The 22,251-nt window shown below is 39.6% G+C and overlaps 2 protein-coding genes across 4 annotated transcripts in view; one reads left to right on the top strand and one right to left on the bottom strand.

Annotated features, from left to right (window-relative positions):
• LOC148886303 (unconventional myosin-XVIIIa-like) overlaps positions 1-2,539 on the bottom strand; it is a 60,400-nt gene extending 57,861 nt beyond the window's left edge. Inside the window, 2 exon segments of the mRNA XM_089016843.1 lie at positions 713-1,738; positions 2,307-2,539. Coding sequence (XP_088872969.1) covers positions 713-1,666 — 954 coding nt within the window. The 5' untranslated portion in view covers positions 1,667-1,738; positions 2,307-2,539.
• Positions 2,540-4,508: 1,969 nt separating this feature from the next.
• On the top strand, positions 4,509-17,630 carry LOC148886305 (vascular endothelial zinc finger 1-like). Of its 3 annotated transcripts, none has more exons than XM_089017388.1 (5): positions 4,509-4,600; positions 10,889-11,643; positions 13,827-13,896; positions 14,002-14,161; positions 14,851-17,630. In XM_089017388.1, exons 1-5 carry the CDS (start codon positions 4,568-4,570, stop codon positions 15,216-15,218), a joined length of 1,386 nt encoding a protein of 461 aa, XP_088873514.1. In that variant the 5' UTR covers positions 4,509-4,567; the 3' UTR covers positions 15,219-17,630. The 3 variants fall into 3 exon arrangements, with proteins under 3 accessions (XP_088873514.1, XP_088873515.1, XP_088873516.1); XM_089017389.1 differs by having other exon boundaries at positions 14,854-17,630; XM_089017390.1 differs by having other exon boundaries at positions 4,536-4,600; positions 10,892-11,643.
• The last annotated feature ends 4,621 nt before the right edge of the window (positions 17,631-22,251 follow it).

A 22,251-nucleotide genomic window follows, 5' to 3' on the forward strand; every position in this document is an offset into this window, starting at 1 on the left:
GACTGATAGTATTAAATCAAGTCAATGTTATTTTGGATTTTAATCTGTTTTGTGAAGAAAAAAAACATTACTGCAAGATATGATATGAACCAAGAAATTGAATACTGATTCAAAAAACAGGACAAAAATGACATTGTTTCTTCCAGCATCACAGAAACGAATAACAGGTTTAACACTTGATTGTTATCCTTCAGTATTTGCATTTAAGGCATAAATGTATGCAAATTATCATTGAAGTACTGGGAAAAAAAACATTATTTAAGCATGATGCCTTTTAATATTCAAGGAACAAGACCCTGAATTTTCATTTTCCTTCAATCTATGAGTCGGTGTGGATAAACATTGATAGTGCAAATGTAAAATGCATCTGGTTCCCTGAAAAAAAGTTTCAGATGATTATGTCACGAAAGATTGGCATATTATGGAGGCTGCCATTTATTTTTAATCAATTCATGTAATCACTGTCACGTGTTGCTTGTTTGCTGATCTGGCGTATTATAAACATGCCATAAGGCATCATTTAGATGGCTTTCCTAAACATGTCACTTTTCATATTTTCCCTTGAGAAAGCGAAAAAATGCACATATACATGCTTAACATTGGCATGTTATCATCAAATACACATTTTTTTGAGGAGCAGAGTTTAAAGTGGTTGACGTTAATTGCCTGTAGGCAAGATGAATTGCAATTGAAAAAAGGGAATGAAACTTACACTGAAGCCTTCCTGACATGGGCCTTTTGATGTCCTCAGCCAGCTGCGGTTCAACTCACTCAGCTCCAAAATGGGCTGCACCTTGAGTAATACGGATTCCCCAGATTGTCGGATCATCTCCACAATCTCATCCCTGCTCTTGTTCTCAACCTTGATCCCATTGATCTCTACCAGCCTGTCTCCTGGCACCAGGCCCAGAGCACGGTCCTTGGTTGCGGCACCGGGCTCTGCAAAGTGCACCACTTTCCGATACACGTCTCCATCGGGCTGCCTGTCCAACATGGTGGTCCTCCTCAAAGAGAAGCCAAAATCGCCTGTGTTGCGTCGCTTTAGCTTCAGTTCTCTTGGATTTGGTATTGGGGGAGCAACCAGTGCCGGTAACTCTAAGTCGACACCAGGGAATGTTTTTTCTACAAGTTCGGGTATCTGTATCCGATATATGTTTTGAGGTTTGCTTCCTTGGCGAAAAAATGGTGGCTTTGATTTCTGAACAGAAACTCTTGACATAGCTAATGCATTGTTCCCCGGGAAAGTGGCCGGGAACCTCGGGCTGATTCCAGAATTCAACTTTGCCAGTTCTCCAAACTTAGCTGCTCTCTCCTTTACAGAGCTGCGTATTTGGTCCTGGTCGATACCCTTGCTATCCTCAACAGGTCTCACATCCTGCGCTAAGGTGTCACAGCTGTTGAGGTGCTCAGCATCATGGTCTTCCAGACTTAGATCAGGGTTACTTATCACCTTGATAGGAATAGGACCAGAAATCTCCAATTTACTCCTTAATTCCTTCTTGGAGCTCCCTCGATTGAGGTGGAAGAAGCCTCGACGTATGCTCATCTCATCCAGGCTTTTCAATTCGGCTTGGGACATCCGCTCTTTCTTATCCTTTTTTTCTTTTTTCTCCTTCTTAACAATGTCCCTTTCTTTCTCTTTCTCTTTCTTCATCATATCAAACATCGTGGAGCTTTTCGACAGCCCCTGGACTCAAATCTTGTTTTCAATCAAAAAAGACAGATCTTCATCAAGCACCTAAGAGCAAGAGCAAGAGGATAATATACGAACAGAGGGGAAAATATATACAGTAAAGTCTCGTTATATCGATATTGGTTATATCGATAGTACTGCTTATTACGATACTATTTCTATGAACGCAAGGAGAAAATTTACATGCCGCGGGATCGGATATATCGATATTTTTTCCGACTCCCGAGAATATCGATATAACGAGACTTTACTGTATTTTTTTATTTATGAGACCAGACCACAAATATTTCTGTGAATAGTTTCTCACATATTAGCATGCGATAAAAGTGATTTGCAAAACAAAACAAATGTGTGTGTCAGTAAACAAATTGACAGACAAAATCTGTATCATCCCCATAGAAATGGAAATGGCCATGACAACTATACCTGAAAGGTGCCCAACATAGACTATTAAAAGCACTGTTGCACAACACAGTAAAATGTGAAATGTGTTGATCGACTTTCATACAGACGACCTAAATTACTCTTATCAGATTCATGGTGACGCACAGCACTGAACATTTTTGACTATGAGAACAATCATAGCATTTGAATAATTAATGAATAAACTTGCCTTGCTGATGTATGCACCATTCCTTCAGTTGTTTTTGGGGGGGCGTAAAAAGAAAAAAAGCATGTCGAAGTTTCCCAGGTCACTATCAAGCAATAAAAAGTTAAACAAAACCTAATCATACAGCATTTTCCCCTCAAAATCTAATCGCACCTACAATGTATTTATGTTTTTTATATTAAGCTTTTTAACATTAAAGAAGAGGCTACATGCTCCAAAACTGTGTTTCTATGTTGTCCTGCGAAATGCCCAGTCAATGCTGGGATGTAATTCTAAGCTGCTTTGCCCTCATTAAAAACCTGATGGCCTCAGGGAAGGATGTCAATGGAGGGTGTACAAATATAGTACAGTATAACGGTCTACATTACAAGCGACAGACAGCATCCTACTTGTAACTGTTTTTGCAAACTATACATTGTCTGCATTTTATTCCTTGAATTTGACTCAGGAAAGATACATTTTCCTCATGTTGCAGTCATAGTAAACTATGAAGTAAAAAAACTGTTTGATATAAAAAAGATATAAAACTTCACCAGCCTTCCGACATTGTGTTCCTGTCTGACTTTTGAGAATTAAGGTCCCAAAAATGAAAACAAAAATAATATTTATATATGTACTTGGGTACGTCCACAATAATGAAAAATGGATGGATAAATAAAGATGAAACATTCATAAGACACAGTTTTGTGTACTGCGTTAAAAATGTGAGATTAAGGTCATACTATATGTACTGTTTTTAAAAGTCAAATTTATACATTTACGACCTGTTGAAATTCGAATTGTACTTGAACATCACATGAGAGGAGTTTGATAGCAGTGACCTCTGCTGGTCAAATTGTACAAGCGCGCATGTTTCGATCAAAACAAGCAACCTGTTTTGTTATGTTGGATGAGTTCAAAATATACAGCTTCCTCCCGCATTCCTGAAAACAGGTATGGTCGTTTCATTGAAGAATCGAATGTTCATATGTATCAATGTGAGAGTAGACTAAATGGATTGTCAGATGTAATAGGCTTAAGCTCATCTGTGACCCGAACGGGGTCAAGTGTATGCAAAATGGATGCAAGAGTATTATGAAACAGGCCACATCTTACACAGATTTCAAAAGTTATGAGAGCTGTTGCAGAGATTTGTTGTTTGCATATACAAAATCTAAAGTGGGCAGTTGAGTTTGAGGAGGCATGTGTTAAACAGAAATTAATACTGTCCAACATCGAAGCAGCAGTTCAGTAAAAATATGGGTAATATACATTGATAATACTTGGACGGAAACCCGTGTTGGATGCGTTAGGCCAACCATTTCTTCTTCAAACTAGCATTTTAATGCACAGAGCAGTGAAATGACCTCAATGTTTTGGACAGTCCAATAACAATCCAGGTTTTGGTGTCTTTTGTGGAAATACTATGTCAAAGAGTGAAATGTGTGAAGACTGCAGCTAGATGATGCTAACCACACGAACGACTCTCGGCGAAGTTATTGTAATGGAGGTGAAAAATGTTTTCAAGGTTCACCAGCGGCCTCTATATTCAAAAATCATTTAAGAAATATATGCTTTTGCTCATCGCAGATTGATTATTGCACACAATCTCATTTTACAATCTGCACAAGTCCATGTTACAAATTCATGAAATTGTCACACTCACATAGTAATCCGAATAGTTTCAGCAAAGAGTGAGGAATACATGCTATGAACGATACTACTGGACAGTGCACAACCAAGAGTTCATTCATCCCTAATTCATGAATGAAAAAGAAAGGTAAAGTCGGAGGGAGCCGCAGTGTTTGTTGATCCAATGTTTGTAATCGGTAAGAGGGATAACACTACATCGTTGATATAAAGAGAGAAACCCATTTCGAGATTTTATTCTTCCACAAAGGGAAGATTTATAAAATATATCCATGAAAGAGCCACATGCGACATCGCGGATACTAAATAAAATATGCACGGACAGAATCACCAGACACATCAAATGGGGATGTTTTGAAAATAATCCTCATCGTAGGAGACCTGCAGAGGGTAATTTACTGCTTTAGTAATTCAATAATTGACACAATTACAAATAATCTTTTTTGAAAAAAAAAAATATAATTTGATAAAAGAACGTAAAATATGCGCAATTTTAAAACATTAAACTCTCATACCCTGTGTTTTTTGTAAAATGGTACAACCCTTAAGGTTACCGGAAGTTGTTTCAGCTGCCATGTTTGGTTGCTTTGTTATAGGCTTCTACTAGGTTTCCTACAGAATTACTAAGTGTGGAAATGGAGGCAAGCTGGAGTACGTTTCTTTTCCAAGTAAGTTGACTGCATCGGGGGTGGGAGATGCTATTTTTCGCACGGGGAAAACTTTAACTGCAAACACCGAGTCTTTTGGCGGCAAAAGCAGTTTTTAAACGAGTTGTGCGAAGAACAAGTAACCAAGCAAAACAATGGTAAACGAATCCTGGCTTCCAGCTGTGAGGGTCGGGATTGACGCTTGAAGAACAAAAAAAACATCCTCCAAGAGAAGCTGACACGCGATTTGTTTAATACATGCCGGATATTTGTAGAAGTCGAGTGCTGTCGCAAAATGACGAATTTATTCTCTAAAGTTTGTTTTCCAAGTCGATCCCAGCCAAACATGCGGGATCATTTCAAGTGAGGCACTGCACCGTTACAATCAACCCGCACACAAAGCAGATTGAGCCCAGTCGGAACGCGTTTTTCGGATGGTCAATAATCATAAAATCAAAACCGAGATTTTGCTATAAATACTAATATATATGTATCCCTAGTCGCGTACACCGAGTATTTATGTGGGCTTCGAAAATCTCTGCAGCTGATAACGGTGGTTTGCGGCCAACTTTCCTCCCGCAGCGTCTGTAGCGTTCACTAGCCGACTTAGCTAACGGTGTTGCGTAAAACCTGCATCACGTTCACCCGAAACTCAATTAAAGTAATTTGTCGCCATGGAGTGGCCGTGACTCGCCGAGCACCTACATTGCAGGAACTTCTTAGTAACTAAAAGGCCGAGGCTCCATCCATGTATTTGTCGGTTTGTTCTGCTGAGCGTCGCCGAAAGGAATTCAAACTATGCACACAAAATCGGCTAACACTAGCTACGAATCGGCTAATGCTGGTTCATTTCTTGTTTTTAGATTGACTCTTGAGTGGTGAGGCGCCATGGAATTTAAAATCGCGCGGAACACGATGTTCTCCTGCTCGGATACACACAGTTCATCGTGTGGTATTTACGAGCGTGATAGATTGAGATGACGTCGCCGAAGCAAGCGAATAGTTTTTTTTGTGGGGTTATGGTGTACAGATATATGTCAATGTCTATAGCCGTGTTTTAGATTTCAGATAGTGCATTCACGATTCCGTTTGGAAATACTCTCAAATTCTATGTGGATATAAATCAGCGTTGGTACTGACTTAAATTAAATGAGTGCTTTATATCATAGCAATCTCAAGATGCAGGTAACATGCCGATAAGCATCCCTGAGCAAAACTGAGATTTTATTGTGGGGATAGACACCTACAGAAACCATGTATTACGTATTGAACTGATACTGGCCATATTTTGCCAGATACAAAGCACCAGTACCTAAGGGGAAAGAAAGTCTGACATCAAGTCGTCCTCAGCAACAGTTGGTGCTCTGCTGCGGCAGTTTTACACATTGGAGAATCATTGTCTCTAAGAAAGGGTTTTTCCTCATGGTTTTGTCATTGTATTCTTTTTTTTTTCTCTCAAAAAATACTGCATGTGTAACGGAGTGCACAGTGACACCCGTCACACATGTATCGGTACTCTTCATCAGTGAGTACTCAAAGAGTGCATACTTGTTCTGTTATGGGTCTGAAAAAAAGTGGCATTGAATATTCAGACGAAATAGAAACAGTCACTTATTTCTAGAAAATGTAATTTATACCCCAAGTTAGTTCCATTGATTTGAACGTAGAATTGGCCACCATGTTTTTGGAATTTGGGGGAAAAAAACATTTAATGAGCATTGAATGCTTCAAAATAGCCGATAAAAGGTACACGTGAGGGGGGGGGGGGGTTAATTGGTAAGGTTAAAAAAAAACATTCTGGAACCCATCATCCCATTTTCCCAAAACATTTTTAAGCATTGTGCATTGAAGTGCCCCTTCCAACTGTGATTTTTGTGAAATCTTGTCACATTGCTGCTGCTTAAAAACATTGGGACATGCTTGCTTCAGCCCAGTATAATTCATCACAGCTTCCAACAAGATTGGTTTATGAGCAGAGATGTTTGAGTGTCGTAGCTTTTCGTATCTGTGTAGAATATGCCCATGTGAATGTTAAGTTACTTATTCGACTCTCATTTCATGTATTTACCATAGTTAGACTGATAATTATGATACTTAGTCTAAAAATCTAAAATTGGCAAAAAGTTCCGCTGGGATCGGCCATGCCTTTGAGTTCGTTTGTTTTTTAAATCAGTGACAAATTAGCTTGTTTGTTGTTGTTGTTGTTGTTGTTGTTCTGAAGAATATGAGCCTTAGCACAATAAAGTACTTTATCCTTCTATGAACGCACTCATCATGTAAAGATGATGGATTTTTTTATTTTAAAATTTTCTCGTGGGCCTCTGGAGTGCTTCTCTGTTTGGGCGATGAAGACAGATGGACAGTGTGGCTTGTTTTAAAATATCTGGCATCGTGCCAGACGCCAGTATCCACACTTGTATTATGTACCTCACACTGTTACTTTGTCTTTTGGTCTTTTGTAAATGTTCAGACTCCCAGTGGAAGAGAGGAGCAACACGCCAGCTTCAGAATGTGTTCTGTTCTCTTAGAGGAATACTGATCGTATACCCTCTGAAATTTACATTGATTTTTAATGCCATACTGAATTGTTTTATATACAGTGGCATTAATATTTGCACAAATATTATTGATGCCTCATCTTGGTATAATAATAATAATAGTTAAAAACGTGAAGAGTGGCTACTCCATAAACTATGCAGAGTGATGACTTGAACACTCTTCAGGAAAGTACATCTTGTCAAAAATGTCAAGTTTGACACTTTCCACACCTGAACACTCTATGTACAGCCCACTTGTTGTTCATAATCATTCATATATGTCCATTATCATGTTTATAGTATGGAAATTGTGAGTCAGAGAAATCCATGAGAATGTTCCAAAATTCCTTCAAATTTTTTTGTTCCTGGGGTGTGAGAAAGCTGAAAGTCTGTTAGTCCGGTGCAACAGAATGGAAAGCAGCCAATCGGTTGTGTGTGTGTGTGTGTGTGTGTGTGTGTGTGTGTGTGTGTGTGTGTGTGTGTGTGTGTGTGTGTGTGTGTGTGTGTGTGTGTGTGTGTGTGTGTGTGTGTGTGTGTGTGTGTGTGTGTGTGTGTGTGTGTGTGTGTGTGTGTGTGTGCGCGCGTGACACACCGGAAGTAGACTGTTTATACATAATATTCATTCCAACTGCTCCGACACCTCTGGTGTCATTCTGGAAAATGGAATTCACAAAGCTCAGCGCAAAGGTTGTTTGCATCTGCTTAGCAATACACTTCTGAGTAACGCTTTCAGTTTCAAGTTCTTGTCTGCTCATTTTCAGGTCTCGTGTTCTTCGAAATTATGTTTTGAGTGGAGGTCATAGAGAATCTGTTCTTTGGTCAGGACAGCTGGGCAAATTATTTGGATGATGGCATGAGCATTTTCTTATCAGAGTATACACACAAAATATAGGTGTTTTTAAAAGTGAGTTAGTTTTACGTTGTCAAATTACATTTTTGCTCAGCAAAGAGCTTGACTCTTCAGGTACACATTTGAGCCTCAAATGTTAGCTACCAGTATTTGTTAATTAATGTAGTCTCATTAAAAGCCTGAATTTCAAGCTGCTTATTGGTGTGATGGTGGTTGTAATCCATTTTCCCTGAAATTCTTGTCACATCTCTAAAGCCGACATGATATTTTTTGGAATGTTTGATATCCAAAGCTAGTTGGATCAATATTGGCAAATTGCCCCAGTTATGGCAACAGCATGACTCTCCATCCACCCATAATTATCAAACTAAATTGTGTTGCATCGTGATGAGTGACCAGCTTTTTTTACATACTACTCATGTTGGTGTTCAAATTCATGGAAAAAGAAATGGGAATTCATGGCCCTATTTTGTCTCGTTTTTCTTTTTTGTTGTTTTTTTTTCAGTTTTAATGACTCCTCAGTACTTTTGGCTGTATTTCAATGTACATTCATAATTCCTATTTATACTTTCCAACAAAGTGTAGACATAAGCTTCCAGTGAAGTGAGGGTGAGAGGGTGAAGTGAGAGTTCTGGTTAGGAACACCTTAAGAATTGGGAACAAATGAAAACCAAGCTGAAATAGTTCTTACAAGCAAAACTGTTTTTTTTTTTAACATCAAACAATGATTTCTGAAGCTCTCCCTCTTTTCTGCAACTCTACCTCTTTTCCTTCATTCCCTCCCCTTTCTATCATTTTTTTTCACATGGCCTTTGTTTTGGTCCAAAATGGGATTATGCCAAGCAGCTGTATAGTGAGACACAAAAGATGGAGGCAAGACGGCACATAATCAGACTCACGACTGCAAGAGCTGTTCAAGTCTACAGTGGCCCATAGAGCCGCCAGGACGCTCCCTCCATTTTGATGTTATTTATGAGCGAGCAGCCTCAGTTGTCAGAGCGCATTTGTGTCAAAATGGTCAGAGCTGCGTGAATGCACAGCAGCTTGTAACGGGCCCTGCACCTCTGCATCAGGGACACGCTGCATGCAATGTGTGCGCTTCAGAAGCTTCCCCGGGATTGCCCGGCCACCCCAAACGGCACCCTGACACCGCCTGGCGCTCTAGTGGGACAGGGTAGCGTTGCATAATGATGACTAATCCTGGAGGGTGGCAAGTGTGAGCAGGTGCTTTGAGAAATGTGTGAGCTTGGTGGCAATCTGCATGAGTTCCCCTCCCAGGTTCCCCTGCACATCGGCAAACTGACTGCGAGATTCTCTGAGTGGTGTGTGGATAAACAATGTCCCCGGCTCATGAATAGATGAGCCAAATCAATGAAGATGAGCATACAAAGCACCCCCGCTGCGGCCCTAGTGCATCACTGCTCAAATTTGTGTCTTTCACAATAGGCTAGATGACATAAGGAGGACATTGTGCGGTTCATTTTTCTTTCTGAGCCCCGACCTTTTTACTCTTGCAACTTCTTTCTCTGCTGGCCTTCTTCAATGGATGATTGAACCTCAAAGGGAAAGGTCAAGCATTTCACCTTGGCCATTCACGGCAACATTTTTTTTGCACATTTCGAACTGCGTAGAGTGGACCACAAATTTTCCATTTGCTCATATTGTCAAATGTTTTGTGCTGTTATACTACAAGGCAGGTTTTCTCTTTTTTTTGGTCCCAACGCGAAAAATGCTTAGCTCTCCAAGTAACACCGTAAAGACCAACATAAAAATACAGTAATATCGTAGTCGACAGGTAATTCATCTTTTTTCCTCTTTAATTCCTGAAAGGTATATTGTACCATTGTAAGACACCGTTACATTATGTACAATACTAAACAAATAGTATTGCTCACTATTTAATAATAGGTGTATTGATGTATTGTACACCAGTTGAATAAAACCTGTATTTATTTGTACTTCTATATTTTTCAAGCACCCAAGTATTATTTTGTATAATTCCTTCTAGTTTTCTGATTTAGATTATGATGTCTTTCCTCTGTCAAGTTTGTTTCTTGTTGAAACCTCAGAATGTATTTTTGCAGCATAAAAGTGACCATAAATTTCTATCACATGTGATCCTATCTGGATATTTAATATTGCCAATCAAAATAATTCCAGAATTTACCAACGTCCTCCAAAAGGTCGAATGAGGTTCATGAGGATGTTCACCTAAATATCAATTCTGATGTGTTTGTGGGCAAGGCCACAAACCAGTGATTTGCTGTGCCACTTTCCATTGTGCTTTATAACCTAGATATTTGCTTTTTACGACCTCTCCTGACCTGCAAATGTGTTGTCGTTCGATTGCAAAATAGTGTGCTCTTTAAAGTCTTTTTGGCTGCATCCTACAATCTGTTATGCCTCTAGTGTGGAATGTGTGTTTGACAGTTATTGGATGAATCCGCAGGGTCAAAATTGGATTTTTTTTTTTTTTAGGGGGGTAGGGTCCAGTAAGTATTTAGATTCTTTTGTATTGGTGGCGTCAACTTCATTCCTCACAAATCTTCTGAAATCAAAAGTCTGGAGCCCGTTTGGCTCTCACATTTGTTTAATTAAAACTCAACCATTGGCCTTCGAGTAGTCCATTTGGATACCGCCTCAGTCATCTTGAGGTGAAATAGTTATGTTTTGTAAGATCATCACACAATTCAATTTCAAATATTTGATTTGTGGTTTTAAACAACTCTGATTGAATATGGATATCAAGCTTACAAAAAATGTATTCTATATTAGATAATACATTTCCATGGAAGCATTAAGTTCATTGACTAATTTGGTTTCATGTATATCGACCATATTCAATAATTGTACTTTATAGTTACCATACATTAAACACTTTTTTTGAAAACATTACAATAATGTTTTTTTTAATTCCACCAGCAGGCTAATGAAGCCCTCCACCATCAGCACCAGGTGGCCCAGAACAGCCTGCTGCCCCTTCTTAATGCAGGAAGTGAACCAATTGACCAAAAACCTGTGCTTCCCATCCAAATGGACCAGAAGAACCCTTCCATTGCTCTAGATCTCCTAAAAGACAATGTGGCCAGTGGAGGAGGCGGACGGCCACCCGTGCCTGTGATAAAGAAGGAGCACAAAGGCAAAACGCCATTTGTTTGTGGCTACTGCAACAAAGCCTTCCGCGACAGCTACCATCTGCGACGCCATGAGTCCAGCCACACAGGTATCAAAATGGTGTCGCGGCCAAAGAAGACTGCACAGACGGCCCCGACCATGGTGCCAATGATTTCCACGATGCAGCGAGAAAACAACGGAAATGTTTCTTACATCTCCACGGCGGCGGGCATCCTTTCCACAGCGACCACGTCCGTCTCTTCGGGAGCGAGCATCATGACTTCGGCAATGGGTAATATTTCGCACCACCAGCAGACTGTCCCAAAGAAACCTGCCAAACCTGTCAAGAAGAACCATGGCTGTGAGATGTGTGGCAAGGCCTTCCGTGATGTTTACCATCTGAATCGCCACAAGCTGTCCCATTCGGACGAAAAGCCCTTTGAGTGCCCCATTTGCCACCAGCGGTTTAAAAGGAAAGACCGAATGACCTACCATGTTCGATCTCACGATGGTGGAGTCCATAAGCCCTATGTGTGTTCCGTCTGTGGGAAAGGTTTTTCCAGGTAAGGTTGACATCGCAGTTAACTCCTAAATTGTTCTTGTCGGTCGTGTCTTTTTATGCTAATCATCTTATCAGATGAGAATGACGGAACTGTGAAACTGTGTTTAAGTGCTTTCAGGCTATAAATTTTATATTTTGGGGGCGGTTGGGGGAGTTTAGACTGAAATACTGCCATCTCTGAATATTTAAATATATACGTTTATAATAATAATAATACATTTTATTTAAAGCGCCTTTCAAAGCTCTCATTGACACTTTACGGTCACAAACAAGCATATATACAAAAATAAATAAAATACAATTATAAATAGAAACACGAGATAAAGCTACACAGAAAATGCAATTTTAAATAGGTGGGTTTTCAAATGGGATTTGAAGGTGGGAAGAGAATCAATGTTGCGAATATTGAGAGGAGGTGAGTTCCAGAGTTTGGAGGCAGAGCGGCTGAAAGCTCTGTCCCCCATCATGCCGGGCAGGGGGTACACAGAGGTGTGGAGGAGCAAAACGATCTGAGGGAATATAAATTTCAAGAAGGTCAGATAGGTATGGGGGGCAATGTTATGGATAGCTTTAAATGTATAAAGAAGAATTTTAAAGTTGATTATATATTTGACCGGGAGCCAGTGGAGCTCTTGGACAACGGGGGTGCTGTGGTGAAAGGATGAGGTTCTGGTGATGATCCGGGCTGAAGAATTCTGGACGAGTTGAAGTTTCCGAGGGACACCAAGGAGAAGTGAATGTACACTATCAGTCAGTAATTTCTGTTAATCTTTGTCCATTGTTGTTGTTTTTTTATGTTATGAAATATAGGTCTCATCAGTCGCCTTCTTTGCAATGAATTTTATTCGTGGCCACCTTATGCCTATTAAAAAAAAACTAATTGCACCTGTTGGCTCTTCATATCTTTTGATGTTTTTGGTGTTATTTTATCCAATGAGCCACGAATATTAATGCAACTAGGGCGATGTCTCGTTTGCCTTTGCTTACATGATCACACTTATATGTGAGCCAATTTCAGGCATGCCTCCAGTGAGTGAGGTTGGTAAGGCATTTGTCTGCATGCTGGAAAGCGAGGGCACTGAGGGAAAGGTCACTGAGTCACTGCCACTTAGCCCGATCTGCTGGCATCTACCACACTCTATTTTGCCTGCTTCTCTTGGATTGGGACCCAAAAAAGCAGCGAAAAAGCTCCATTTCATCAGACTGAGAAACGTCAATGTGACATTTCATTTGTTTGGATCGGCAATTAAAAAAATGCAGCAGCCTGAATCTTTCCGGCTCTCAAGCAACTGCCAACACAAGCGCCCTTACTCACTCCCGCTAGAATGATTCAACCCTCGGCGTCACCAGAACTATCCAGCTGCCAGTCGTGGGTCCATGCCAAACTGAGATTATCAATGCCAGAGACTCACTTTTAATGGTCAACAGGCAGTATCACTAAGGGAATGTCCTTATAATCAATGGACAAGAACGGTTTCAATCAATTAGGTGATTTTGTTTTTATTTCTGCACCATGACTGCACATTAATTCCAAAAGTTTATGTTCTACCAAAATGGAGCATCGGATAAGCAATCTGAACATGCTTTCATGCTAATCGACACATGTTTTCACATTAGCCATTAAGCAGAAAAAAAAAATCCAGGAGGATGACTCCAAAATACTTGCATTCATATTCACTAAGTATTTATGCAAGCAAATTGGACGAATCTGAGTGCAGTGTCAGCGTCAACGGCCACTTTCCTGGGAGTAAACAAGTGTACAATGTAATGGTACACCATCCCAGTGTGCTGCTTCCTGAAACTAGGCCAAACCAAATCACGCATGATTGATTGTGGAGAATCAACTGCCACTGACACAACTTTTAAGGGCTCACACAAGCCCCTCAAAGCAAGCATACAGCATACGGATGTGCGCAGTGGAGCTCATAAAAGTAATAGTGAGCGTACTTATTTGATTCAATGTGATGGTTATGGTAATTACATTTATGTGATAATGTGACACTGCATCGCTTGAGAACTCCGTTCCATGTTACCAATCATTTGAATGTGGTTGAGTAAACACGTTAGGGTCATTTATTAATATTTGGCACTCAGAATGTGTTTATGTACACAAAGCCTGTCTGCATGACAACTCTAATTTCATTAATTCACCTTTTTATTATTATTATTTTTTCTCCTCGGCAGGCCCGACCACTTGAGTTGTCACGTGAAGCATGTTCATTCCTCTGAACGACCGTTTAAATGTCAAGTGACGGTACGTTTGCCCTCTATTTACATTTCATGGTTGGGATTTACTGCAGAGGTGATTGTCTTCATTATATCGTTTGACCTTTTACCTGTTGTGTTTTGGGGCTGGCAGGCATGTACCTCTGCTTTTGCCACCAAAGACCGTCTGCGTTCTCACATGATCAGACATGAGGGAAAGGTGACCTGTAGCATCTGTGGGAAGATGTTGAGCGCGGCCTACATCACCAGCCACTTGAAGACACACGGCCAAGCCAACTTCAACTGTAACAAAGGTATTTTGCACCTGGCAGAAAAGGATGTCAATAGCCCCTAAGAATGCAGTGGAACATTGGTTTTTGGACTGCAACAATGTTGATGGCAAGACGTTTTTTAACTAAGTTACCTTTTTAATGAAACCTCACTTTCTATCCCTTCAAATACAGTGCTGAGCTTGGCCAGCGGCTCGGAATTTTAGCTCCCGTAAAAAACGTTCCCAGTTATCCATATCCGTCACCAGTAATAGATGAAAACTAGTGTTCCCTGGATTGACTGCTGACCAGTTTTTTGTGTAGTCCGCTTTTCGCCGCAAAGTCAACTGGGACATGCGACCACTTTCCAATCTCTCCACCTGTAAAGAAGAATGGATATTCTGAATTGAAGCTCTGAGAAGAGTAAGACGTTTGAAATTTGGAAGTAGGGAAGAAGGATTACTGCCTGGAATGCAAGTCACCCCACATAAAGACACATTACAGAGTTGGCAGTATGTATATATCTTCTTCTACTGTTATTGTCTACTTAACCCTCGAGTCACCATTGAGATTCTGTGGCTTGAGATTCTGTGACAAAACACACAACAAGAATCAAGCATTTCAGGTGCATTTTTCTTAATGCCAATTTACAAATGCATGTTTGTGAAATTATGATAAAAATGAGAATTCTGAAACAAGCAAACATTTGACGGCTGGTCCTTGTTGCTCCCCAGAAGAGGTCTGCAACTCTGCCTCAGCTACACCCGTGACTGTTTCAACTCCCAACACTACAGCCATGATTCGGGGCAACGCCAACAACAACAATAACAACGGCGTCACCATAGCGGCGCAAATGAACATTAGTACCAACACGGTCAACATCACGTCGCCGGTCAGCCTTCAACACCCACTCACCATCACCGGGCCCGTCAACATCGCCTCTGTTAACATCCCTTCCACCGCCTCCATGAATATTGCCCACCCAGTCGCAATTACCACACCCATGCCAATGAATATCGCCGGCCCGCTTAACATTGCCATGCGGCCAGTGGATAGCATGCCTTTCTTGTCCCAAGTCTTGCCATCTTCCCCACCCTGGTAAATAAAATAAACCAACAAAAAAAGAAAAGCAAAAGAGCGTTGAACCGGCCACAACAAAAGGGAAAATAAGGTTAAACAAGATTAAGAGTCACAGTTTGCTCCTCTGGCCCAAGTCTTTTTTTGTTTTTTTTTCCCCGCTCAAATACTTTTTTTTTCTGTCACGCCTCCAAGCGGGTGCCGCATTGACTGTGTTGTCTCGGATGCATCATGACTCATGCTGCAGGAATGATAGGAGATGCACAACGCTTGAGTCAAATCCAAGTAGGACCGTCCTCGAAATAAGGACAAATTTAGGACTTAGCTAAGTCAGAGCGACAAACTGATCTGTACTGTGTCAGTGTGTCAGGTGATTCCTTCCACATGATGATGGACTGTCTTGGAAGATGAACCACAGTTGTTTTGGAGGGTGAAGATAGGAGTTACCATTGATGAGGAGAGATGGGTCCGCTTTTCTCCGATCCTTTGGTTGTTGCTATGTACACTAACGGTAGCCTGGTTATCCAAATTTAATGTAGAAAATATGCATAGTTTAAAAAAGGGATAGCAGCTTCCAAGTGTATGGAGGAATATGTTTTTTGACTTGCTACAGCTGTTCCATTTTTTTCCAGATAGTAGTTACTACACTCTTGAGGTACAGATGTGAATTTGAAATAGTGTGCGCTTAAAGTTTTTCGTGTCTTTTAAGAGGATACATCAAATAGAGTCTGCTTGATGAAATGTTTTTAATTTTATATTTTTATGGAATCATGAAGACTTGTGTTAATATGTTGTAACATTTTTTTACACCCCCACCCACTAATGAGTCAGAGTGGATTGAGTTTTGCACTGAACGCACGTCCTTCTCAGTTAAAGAGCAGCAGTATTAGCATTAAAGGTCAAGTTAACGTGCCAGTTGGTTTCTCTGGTCTCACCGTGGTTAAAACTTGAAAGGCATGGGGGGTATCATGAAGCATTTCAAGCTATTTCTGTCATAAAAAATATATCTGATGTGATGTCTCAATCCCTTGTCAACCTCCCCGCATCACCACCGTTTATCTCCTCCCACCCCAAAACGACTCACTCAGGAAACACACCTTTTGAAACAACATGGACTTCACATATTCATTCTGGACTTCTCTGTGTTTGTTAGTGTTAACTTCATTTTGGTTTGGAAAATCTCTCTGAGATTGTTTGCAGAACAAAAATTGGCCATACGTTGAGTGATCACCAGTAAGTAACATCCCCTACAGCCTTCCAGGACAAATGTTATTTTTGAGGCCCAGAGACCATTGCTGACTTTTTTATTGGGAGGGGAGAGGGCACAGTTGCTTAATTTTAGTTGCTTTTAATTTAGTTTTTGTTTTCATTGTAAGATCAGACCGGTTGCGCTCAATTTATTTGCAGTATATTAATTCCAAGGGTCATTGTGTAAAAGTGATTTTGTTTGCCAAGTACAGTAAATGTTACACAGTACCTCCAATATTCAAAAGAAATATTTTCAAGTGAACTTATTCTTTTGGGAGTGAGGATTTCATCTTGATTTGAATGTTTATTGTTTTGTACTTTTTTTCACTCCCTTTGTTGTCATAGTCGAGTGATTGTAAGATGTTGCATGAAGGACCGTTTCATGTCTTTGGTTAACTACAAACCTCCCTATTTCCATCAGGGCAGAATTAGTAAAACCATAACCGTTCACTGACTTGCTGTACAATGGCATATCTACTGTGCATATTGTTTTATTTGTATTTTTTTAAGAAACAGCAGTCTGTTCTTCCCACTGAGGGTTGATAGGCATTTTTTAAACAAAGGTAATAACATTATTTGGACAGGACTAAAATTGCATGACCCTGAACACTATATTGAACTTTACATATTTTTTAATGAATGCAATGTTTTCTGACAGTGTTGCAACTCCTGAAGACGTTCAATTGATGCTGAAAAAATGCAATATGCATGATTGTTATTGTTCAGTTGTTTTTTAAACTAGTTTTATTTTCATAATGTAGGCCTACGTATGTATTGCGTAGATACACTTTAATAGACTGTTTGCCAAATTTGATACAGCAATGATGTGATAAACTGAACATTTTTTGTTGTTGAATTGAATATCTCTTTATTTTTTAAGACAAATATGAATTGGAAATTCCATGAGCCTCCTGAAAGCAGTTGAATGTATATCTTTGTACAAAACTATTTTAGATCTGCGGATATGTTAGTAAAGATAGATGTGAAAGATAAAATAACCTTTTTTTAATGAAACTTTTGTATTAGAAAATTAACAATGGTAATTTTGTACATATAAGAAAATAGGCTTTCCAATTAGATGAAACATTCCTGCATTTTTTGTAATGTATGTTTGTCAAATTATTACATGAACATGCGCAATGTTACGTGCCTTTTATTTGGGTTGTCTGAATAAAAGAAAACAATTCCATATGTTGTGTTGATCAAATGATTTTTCGCCATCAATCATTGCACAATGTAACACAATACATGTACTGTAACTGTACATGTTGATTTATATGGCGTTTTGGGATCAGTTCATTTTATTTCAGCCTTCCAACGTACCTTCCCTTTTTTCCCACTATTCTACAAACGTCAATCTAAAATCAGCAGTTGCTTCGTTCGTTTTCCTTTGTTTCGGAAGATTACTATGCTTTTTTGAATGTTGCTGTGCCGATGACCATTTTGTGTTTGGGAGCCTTTTACTGAGCCAGTTGCTTGTTCTGTAGCCACAAAGGGACATATGTCTTCTTGTGCCGGTCCCAAGCCCGGATAAATACAGAGGGTTGTGCCAGGAAGGCCATCCGACGTAAAAGCTTGGCCAAAACAAACATGCGGATCAAACCTCTCAAGATGGAGGACACTGATTTGCTGTGGTGACCCCTTGAAGGGAAAAGCCGAAAGGAAAAGAAGACTGTGGTGACCTGCACGAAGTTTAATCGTGGCAGAATGGACCAACCACGAGGTACGTATCCATATTGAATTTTCTCAACTTGTCCGCCAGAGGGGGCTCGGTAACCATCTTCACGTGTGTACGCCTGTATCGAATCAATTGGCTGGCTCCTTCCATATTTATAGTTTTATCATCAGTGATGATTCCCCAAAGTAAGAAAACCCTGCGTATAAATTAAATTACAGAGCGTAAACGATGAAATAATCACATTATCTCTGGCACCAGGTGAATAGCGGGTGTTTATTCTACATACAGTTGTTAGATACAATTCGCTCACTGAAAACATGACAAGACCGATGGTTGCAACAAACTTGAAAAAGAAAACCTAACTTTAAATTTTGTTTGTTGGAAATTCTCTGCGGTAAAAAAATCCGACTGACTCTCCAATCTTATTTTGTCTGAAGTGAGCTTCTTGCTAATCGTGGGCACCTGGCTGCTCTTTAAACAGTTTAAGTCACACTTAGCTTAATGGCTTACAGTGAATTTACCTATCTGAGCATTGTTTTGCTCCCGACACATGTACAAGGAGTGTTTGTCTTATGAAAACGTCAAGTTTGATTTCAGTGCAACATGTTTTGGGATGGCGAAGGACTGCAAAGAGGAGGGAGAAAAGCAAGAGCAAGAAATGGTGGGACCCGTTTTTTTATTCACTCATAATACCTGCTTGACGTTTTAAGGACAACGATAAAATCGCCTAATTTGAGAATGTGTCAATTTCAATACATAAATACAGTACACGAGTACATGCTGTATTTGGTGTATTCAGTTGTCCAACTAGTAACATGACAGACTAAGTGTGAAAGATAAGACAAAGACTACTCTCTTTCCTTCCTGGCTGAAGCAACACGCGTGTTTAGCAACATTCATGACTAAACACTTCTGCTCACTGGTTTCCCCCGTCTCTGTGCCTCTCATGTCCCGGTGCACGAGGTTTATCACAATGCAGTCCTTTCAAAATATACCGTTCTGTTGTTTATGGTGTCTGTTGTATGAATGCAATCGTATTTCGCTCTATGTAACAACCAAGCAGCTTTTCTGATGCATTACATTGCTATTTGCTGCTTATGTACTGAAATGCAGTACGCCAAAAGAAGACTACAACCAACCATTATGATATAATATAATGCCATGCACTTGTACACCAGTCCAAACGAGACCAAGTACTGTATTCGAATTTCTAATATGTTGCTTTGTGAAATATTATCTTTGTAACGGTGTCACTGCTCTGAAGTGTATCGGATTATGGCCTGTTTGTGTGTGTGCACGCATAAACAAACAAATATTGGGATTTAACTATCTAGGTTAAAGATAACATCACATTTTAAAATAGCATTACCAAACTACAGTATATTGTCTCTATCCTCATCCACACTATAACTGTTATTATCACTTTTCATTTGGGGGCAAAGCTGAAAGTGGCACACACTGTGTTGCTGGTTGGACACCATCAAGTCTGTGCTGTTAGAACAGTATGACCTAATTATTTTTTTAAGTTGCATAATAAAAAATGCAAAAAAGTGCACCAAAAGTCATTCAGTATTTACAAATGCAAATTGTATGATAGGCAATTGGAGAGTGTCTTGAAACTCACGCTATTGCCTGATCGAAATAGTTGCATGGCCATCAATCTGGAGGCCAGGGGCATTCATTCATTCACGATTTTTCAAAACATCTGATTGTAAAATATATTAGCACCATAATCCCCCACCGTCCAACCAGCCATGACAAAGGTCATATAATAAATAAGAATGTTGTTCTCTCTATTTTTTTTTTTTTGGGGGGGGGGGGGGGATAATGTACGTCATCGGTTAAACAACATTGTTCAACAGCGTTTTAGCGACTTGACAAAGCAAAAACATACCTGCAGCCAAGAATTTCTGTAAGAACCTCTAAAATTTGCTGCTCAACAGCGTCAATCAATATCATTAATGGCAAGCAAACAACATGCTGGATAAGTATTTAATTTTTTTGTAAAGAATGATGTACGAACATATTCTCACCCCTTAAATCGAGATTACAATGTACGTTCTGATATCACTTAATACGTTGTTATTCTCAAGGACTTTGTGAAAATGTGATCATCTGAGTTATTCATCAAATCGGGTCCATTGAGAGAAACATTAAAATAACTGATTATTGTCAAGAGTGAACCACGAAGACGTGGGAGTTCACTCTACTCTGCTTTGGGTACAATATTTGGTGAATAAAACAATTTGTCACATTCCACAACGAGCGGTTGCCATTGATGTATCATGTCACTCGTGCACCAACCCGTCGTCCATTCATGGATCCCTGGTGTGGAACAAAGCTGAAGCACCTTGCAAATAGAAAAGTATAGTGAGATGGAGAGGGGGAACACAAGATTCCTTGAGAAATAACTCACATCCTATTGTATAATTAGCCTAAACTGTAGTAAAAGAACAAACATCACACCCTCATTGCTCTGGTGTGTGTGCAGCAGTGATAGCGCGGAACAAAATTGTACCTTTTCTCCACATGACGCCAAACGGCTTCATCAAAGCCCAATCTGTGCAAACATGATTTCAGTCCTGAATCTTTGTCCTAATATAAGAGTGTGTATGTAGTAGAATATGTTTTTTTTTCTATCCCCATCCCCACTATACTGACAACCATGTGATGTCATGTGGCTCTCTTGCACTCTCGTTGAATAATGGCATTCACCCTTATGGGACAGCTGTGGACAAGTGACTAAAAATAAAGCCCATGACTGAAGGACCCTAGGCTCGAGACCCCCTTTGGCACAGGCCATCACATCTGAAGTGCCCTTGAGCCAATCATGCAGGTGGCTCCCTGAGGCATCAGAAGGCTGTCACTATATGTAGTGGTGTGTGTTTATGCTGTTTTGGCTACTGAGAAGAAGAGATAAGTTAACACCTGAGTTTTTTTATAATATTTTTTGTTTGTTTGATTTGTGTAAAAATTAATACAGTGCATGGTGACAAATTGACTTACTGATATTTTTTGTTTAAATGTTGGAGTGTTTCTATTGGAATTTTGAGTTGGATCTGAGAGAAGGCAGTGCTCGCAATCGTAACTCTCGTTCGCACCACGTTGTAGACATTTCTTTCATCTTAAACGCTTTATTGTGCAAGGCCCATTTTGCATAGGCAAATGTTACCCACAAAAAAATATATATATATATATATATATATATATATATATATATATATATATATATATATTTCAATGTTATATAAGTTGCGTGACATGTTATTCCTGGTTCAGCTCTCCATTTGTATAGTCTAAATATTAAATCAGTAGGAAGCAAGGTGATATACAAAAAAAGAACATTTATTATCAGGCAGCTAGAGGATGTTCTCTAGGGGAGAAGCTAAGCCAAGGGACAGAGAGACAAGAGCAAGAGCGCGTCCCGGACAGATATCTAGACAACAGGAGTATATGTCACTTTGGAAAGGACCTATCATCTGCTAAATACAATCATGAATATTTATTATTAAACTGAAACATGATAGCTAGATTTCTATACTAAGTACAAGCTGAGTACGTGTATACTAATTAACATATACAAATAACTAAACTACATACATATATGGACTTACTAATTGATAAGAATAAGTAGAAATGAAATATCATAGGATGTTTTTAGCATGTGTATATAACCAATCAGAATCAGAATCATCTTTATTGCCAAGTATTCTTCAAGTAATTCTAACAATATCAAAATAAATTACTCAGAGTAAACACCAGGCCTGTTTTATAGCTGATTTACTCGTAGGAAGCTATGACTTGTCTGAATGGAAATAGGTGATTACACAATTCATTTTTAGCCTTTCATTCTATGTAGCTGGAAAGGGCATATCCTTATTTTTTCCAAAATTGTGTGAAATTTGATAATTGCTTGACACTTCAAGTTGGACCATGCATATGTGAGTACTGCAGCCAGTTAGTCAATCAGTGTCGTATTCATAGCATTTATATTTTATTGATTAGTTTTCCAACCAATTCACATTGTGTCGTCTTGCTCTCCGTTGACTCAATTGTCAACTTTAACATCTAACGGCTAGCGCACAAAACAGTAGCCTTGTCTGCCATGGGCGAACGGGGTGGAGGTGGGGTC

This window comes from Hippocampus bargibanti, linkage group LG16, assembly GCF_051943395.1.
Source record: "Hippocampus bargibanti isolate YZ-2025 linkage group LG16, ASM5194339v1, whole genome shotgun sequence".
In the NCBI taxonomy this organism is placed as follows: Eukaryota; Metazoa; Chordata; class Actinopteri; order Syngnathiformes; family Syngnathidae; genus Hippocampus; species Hippocampus bargibanti.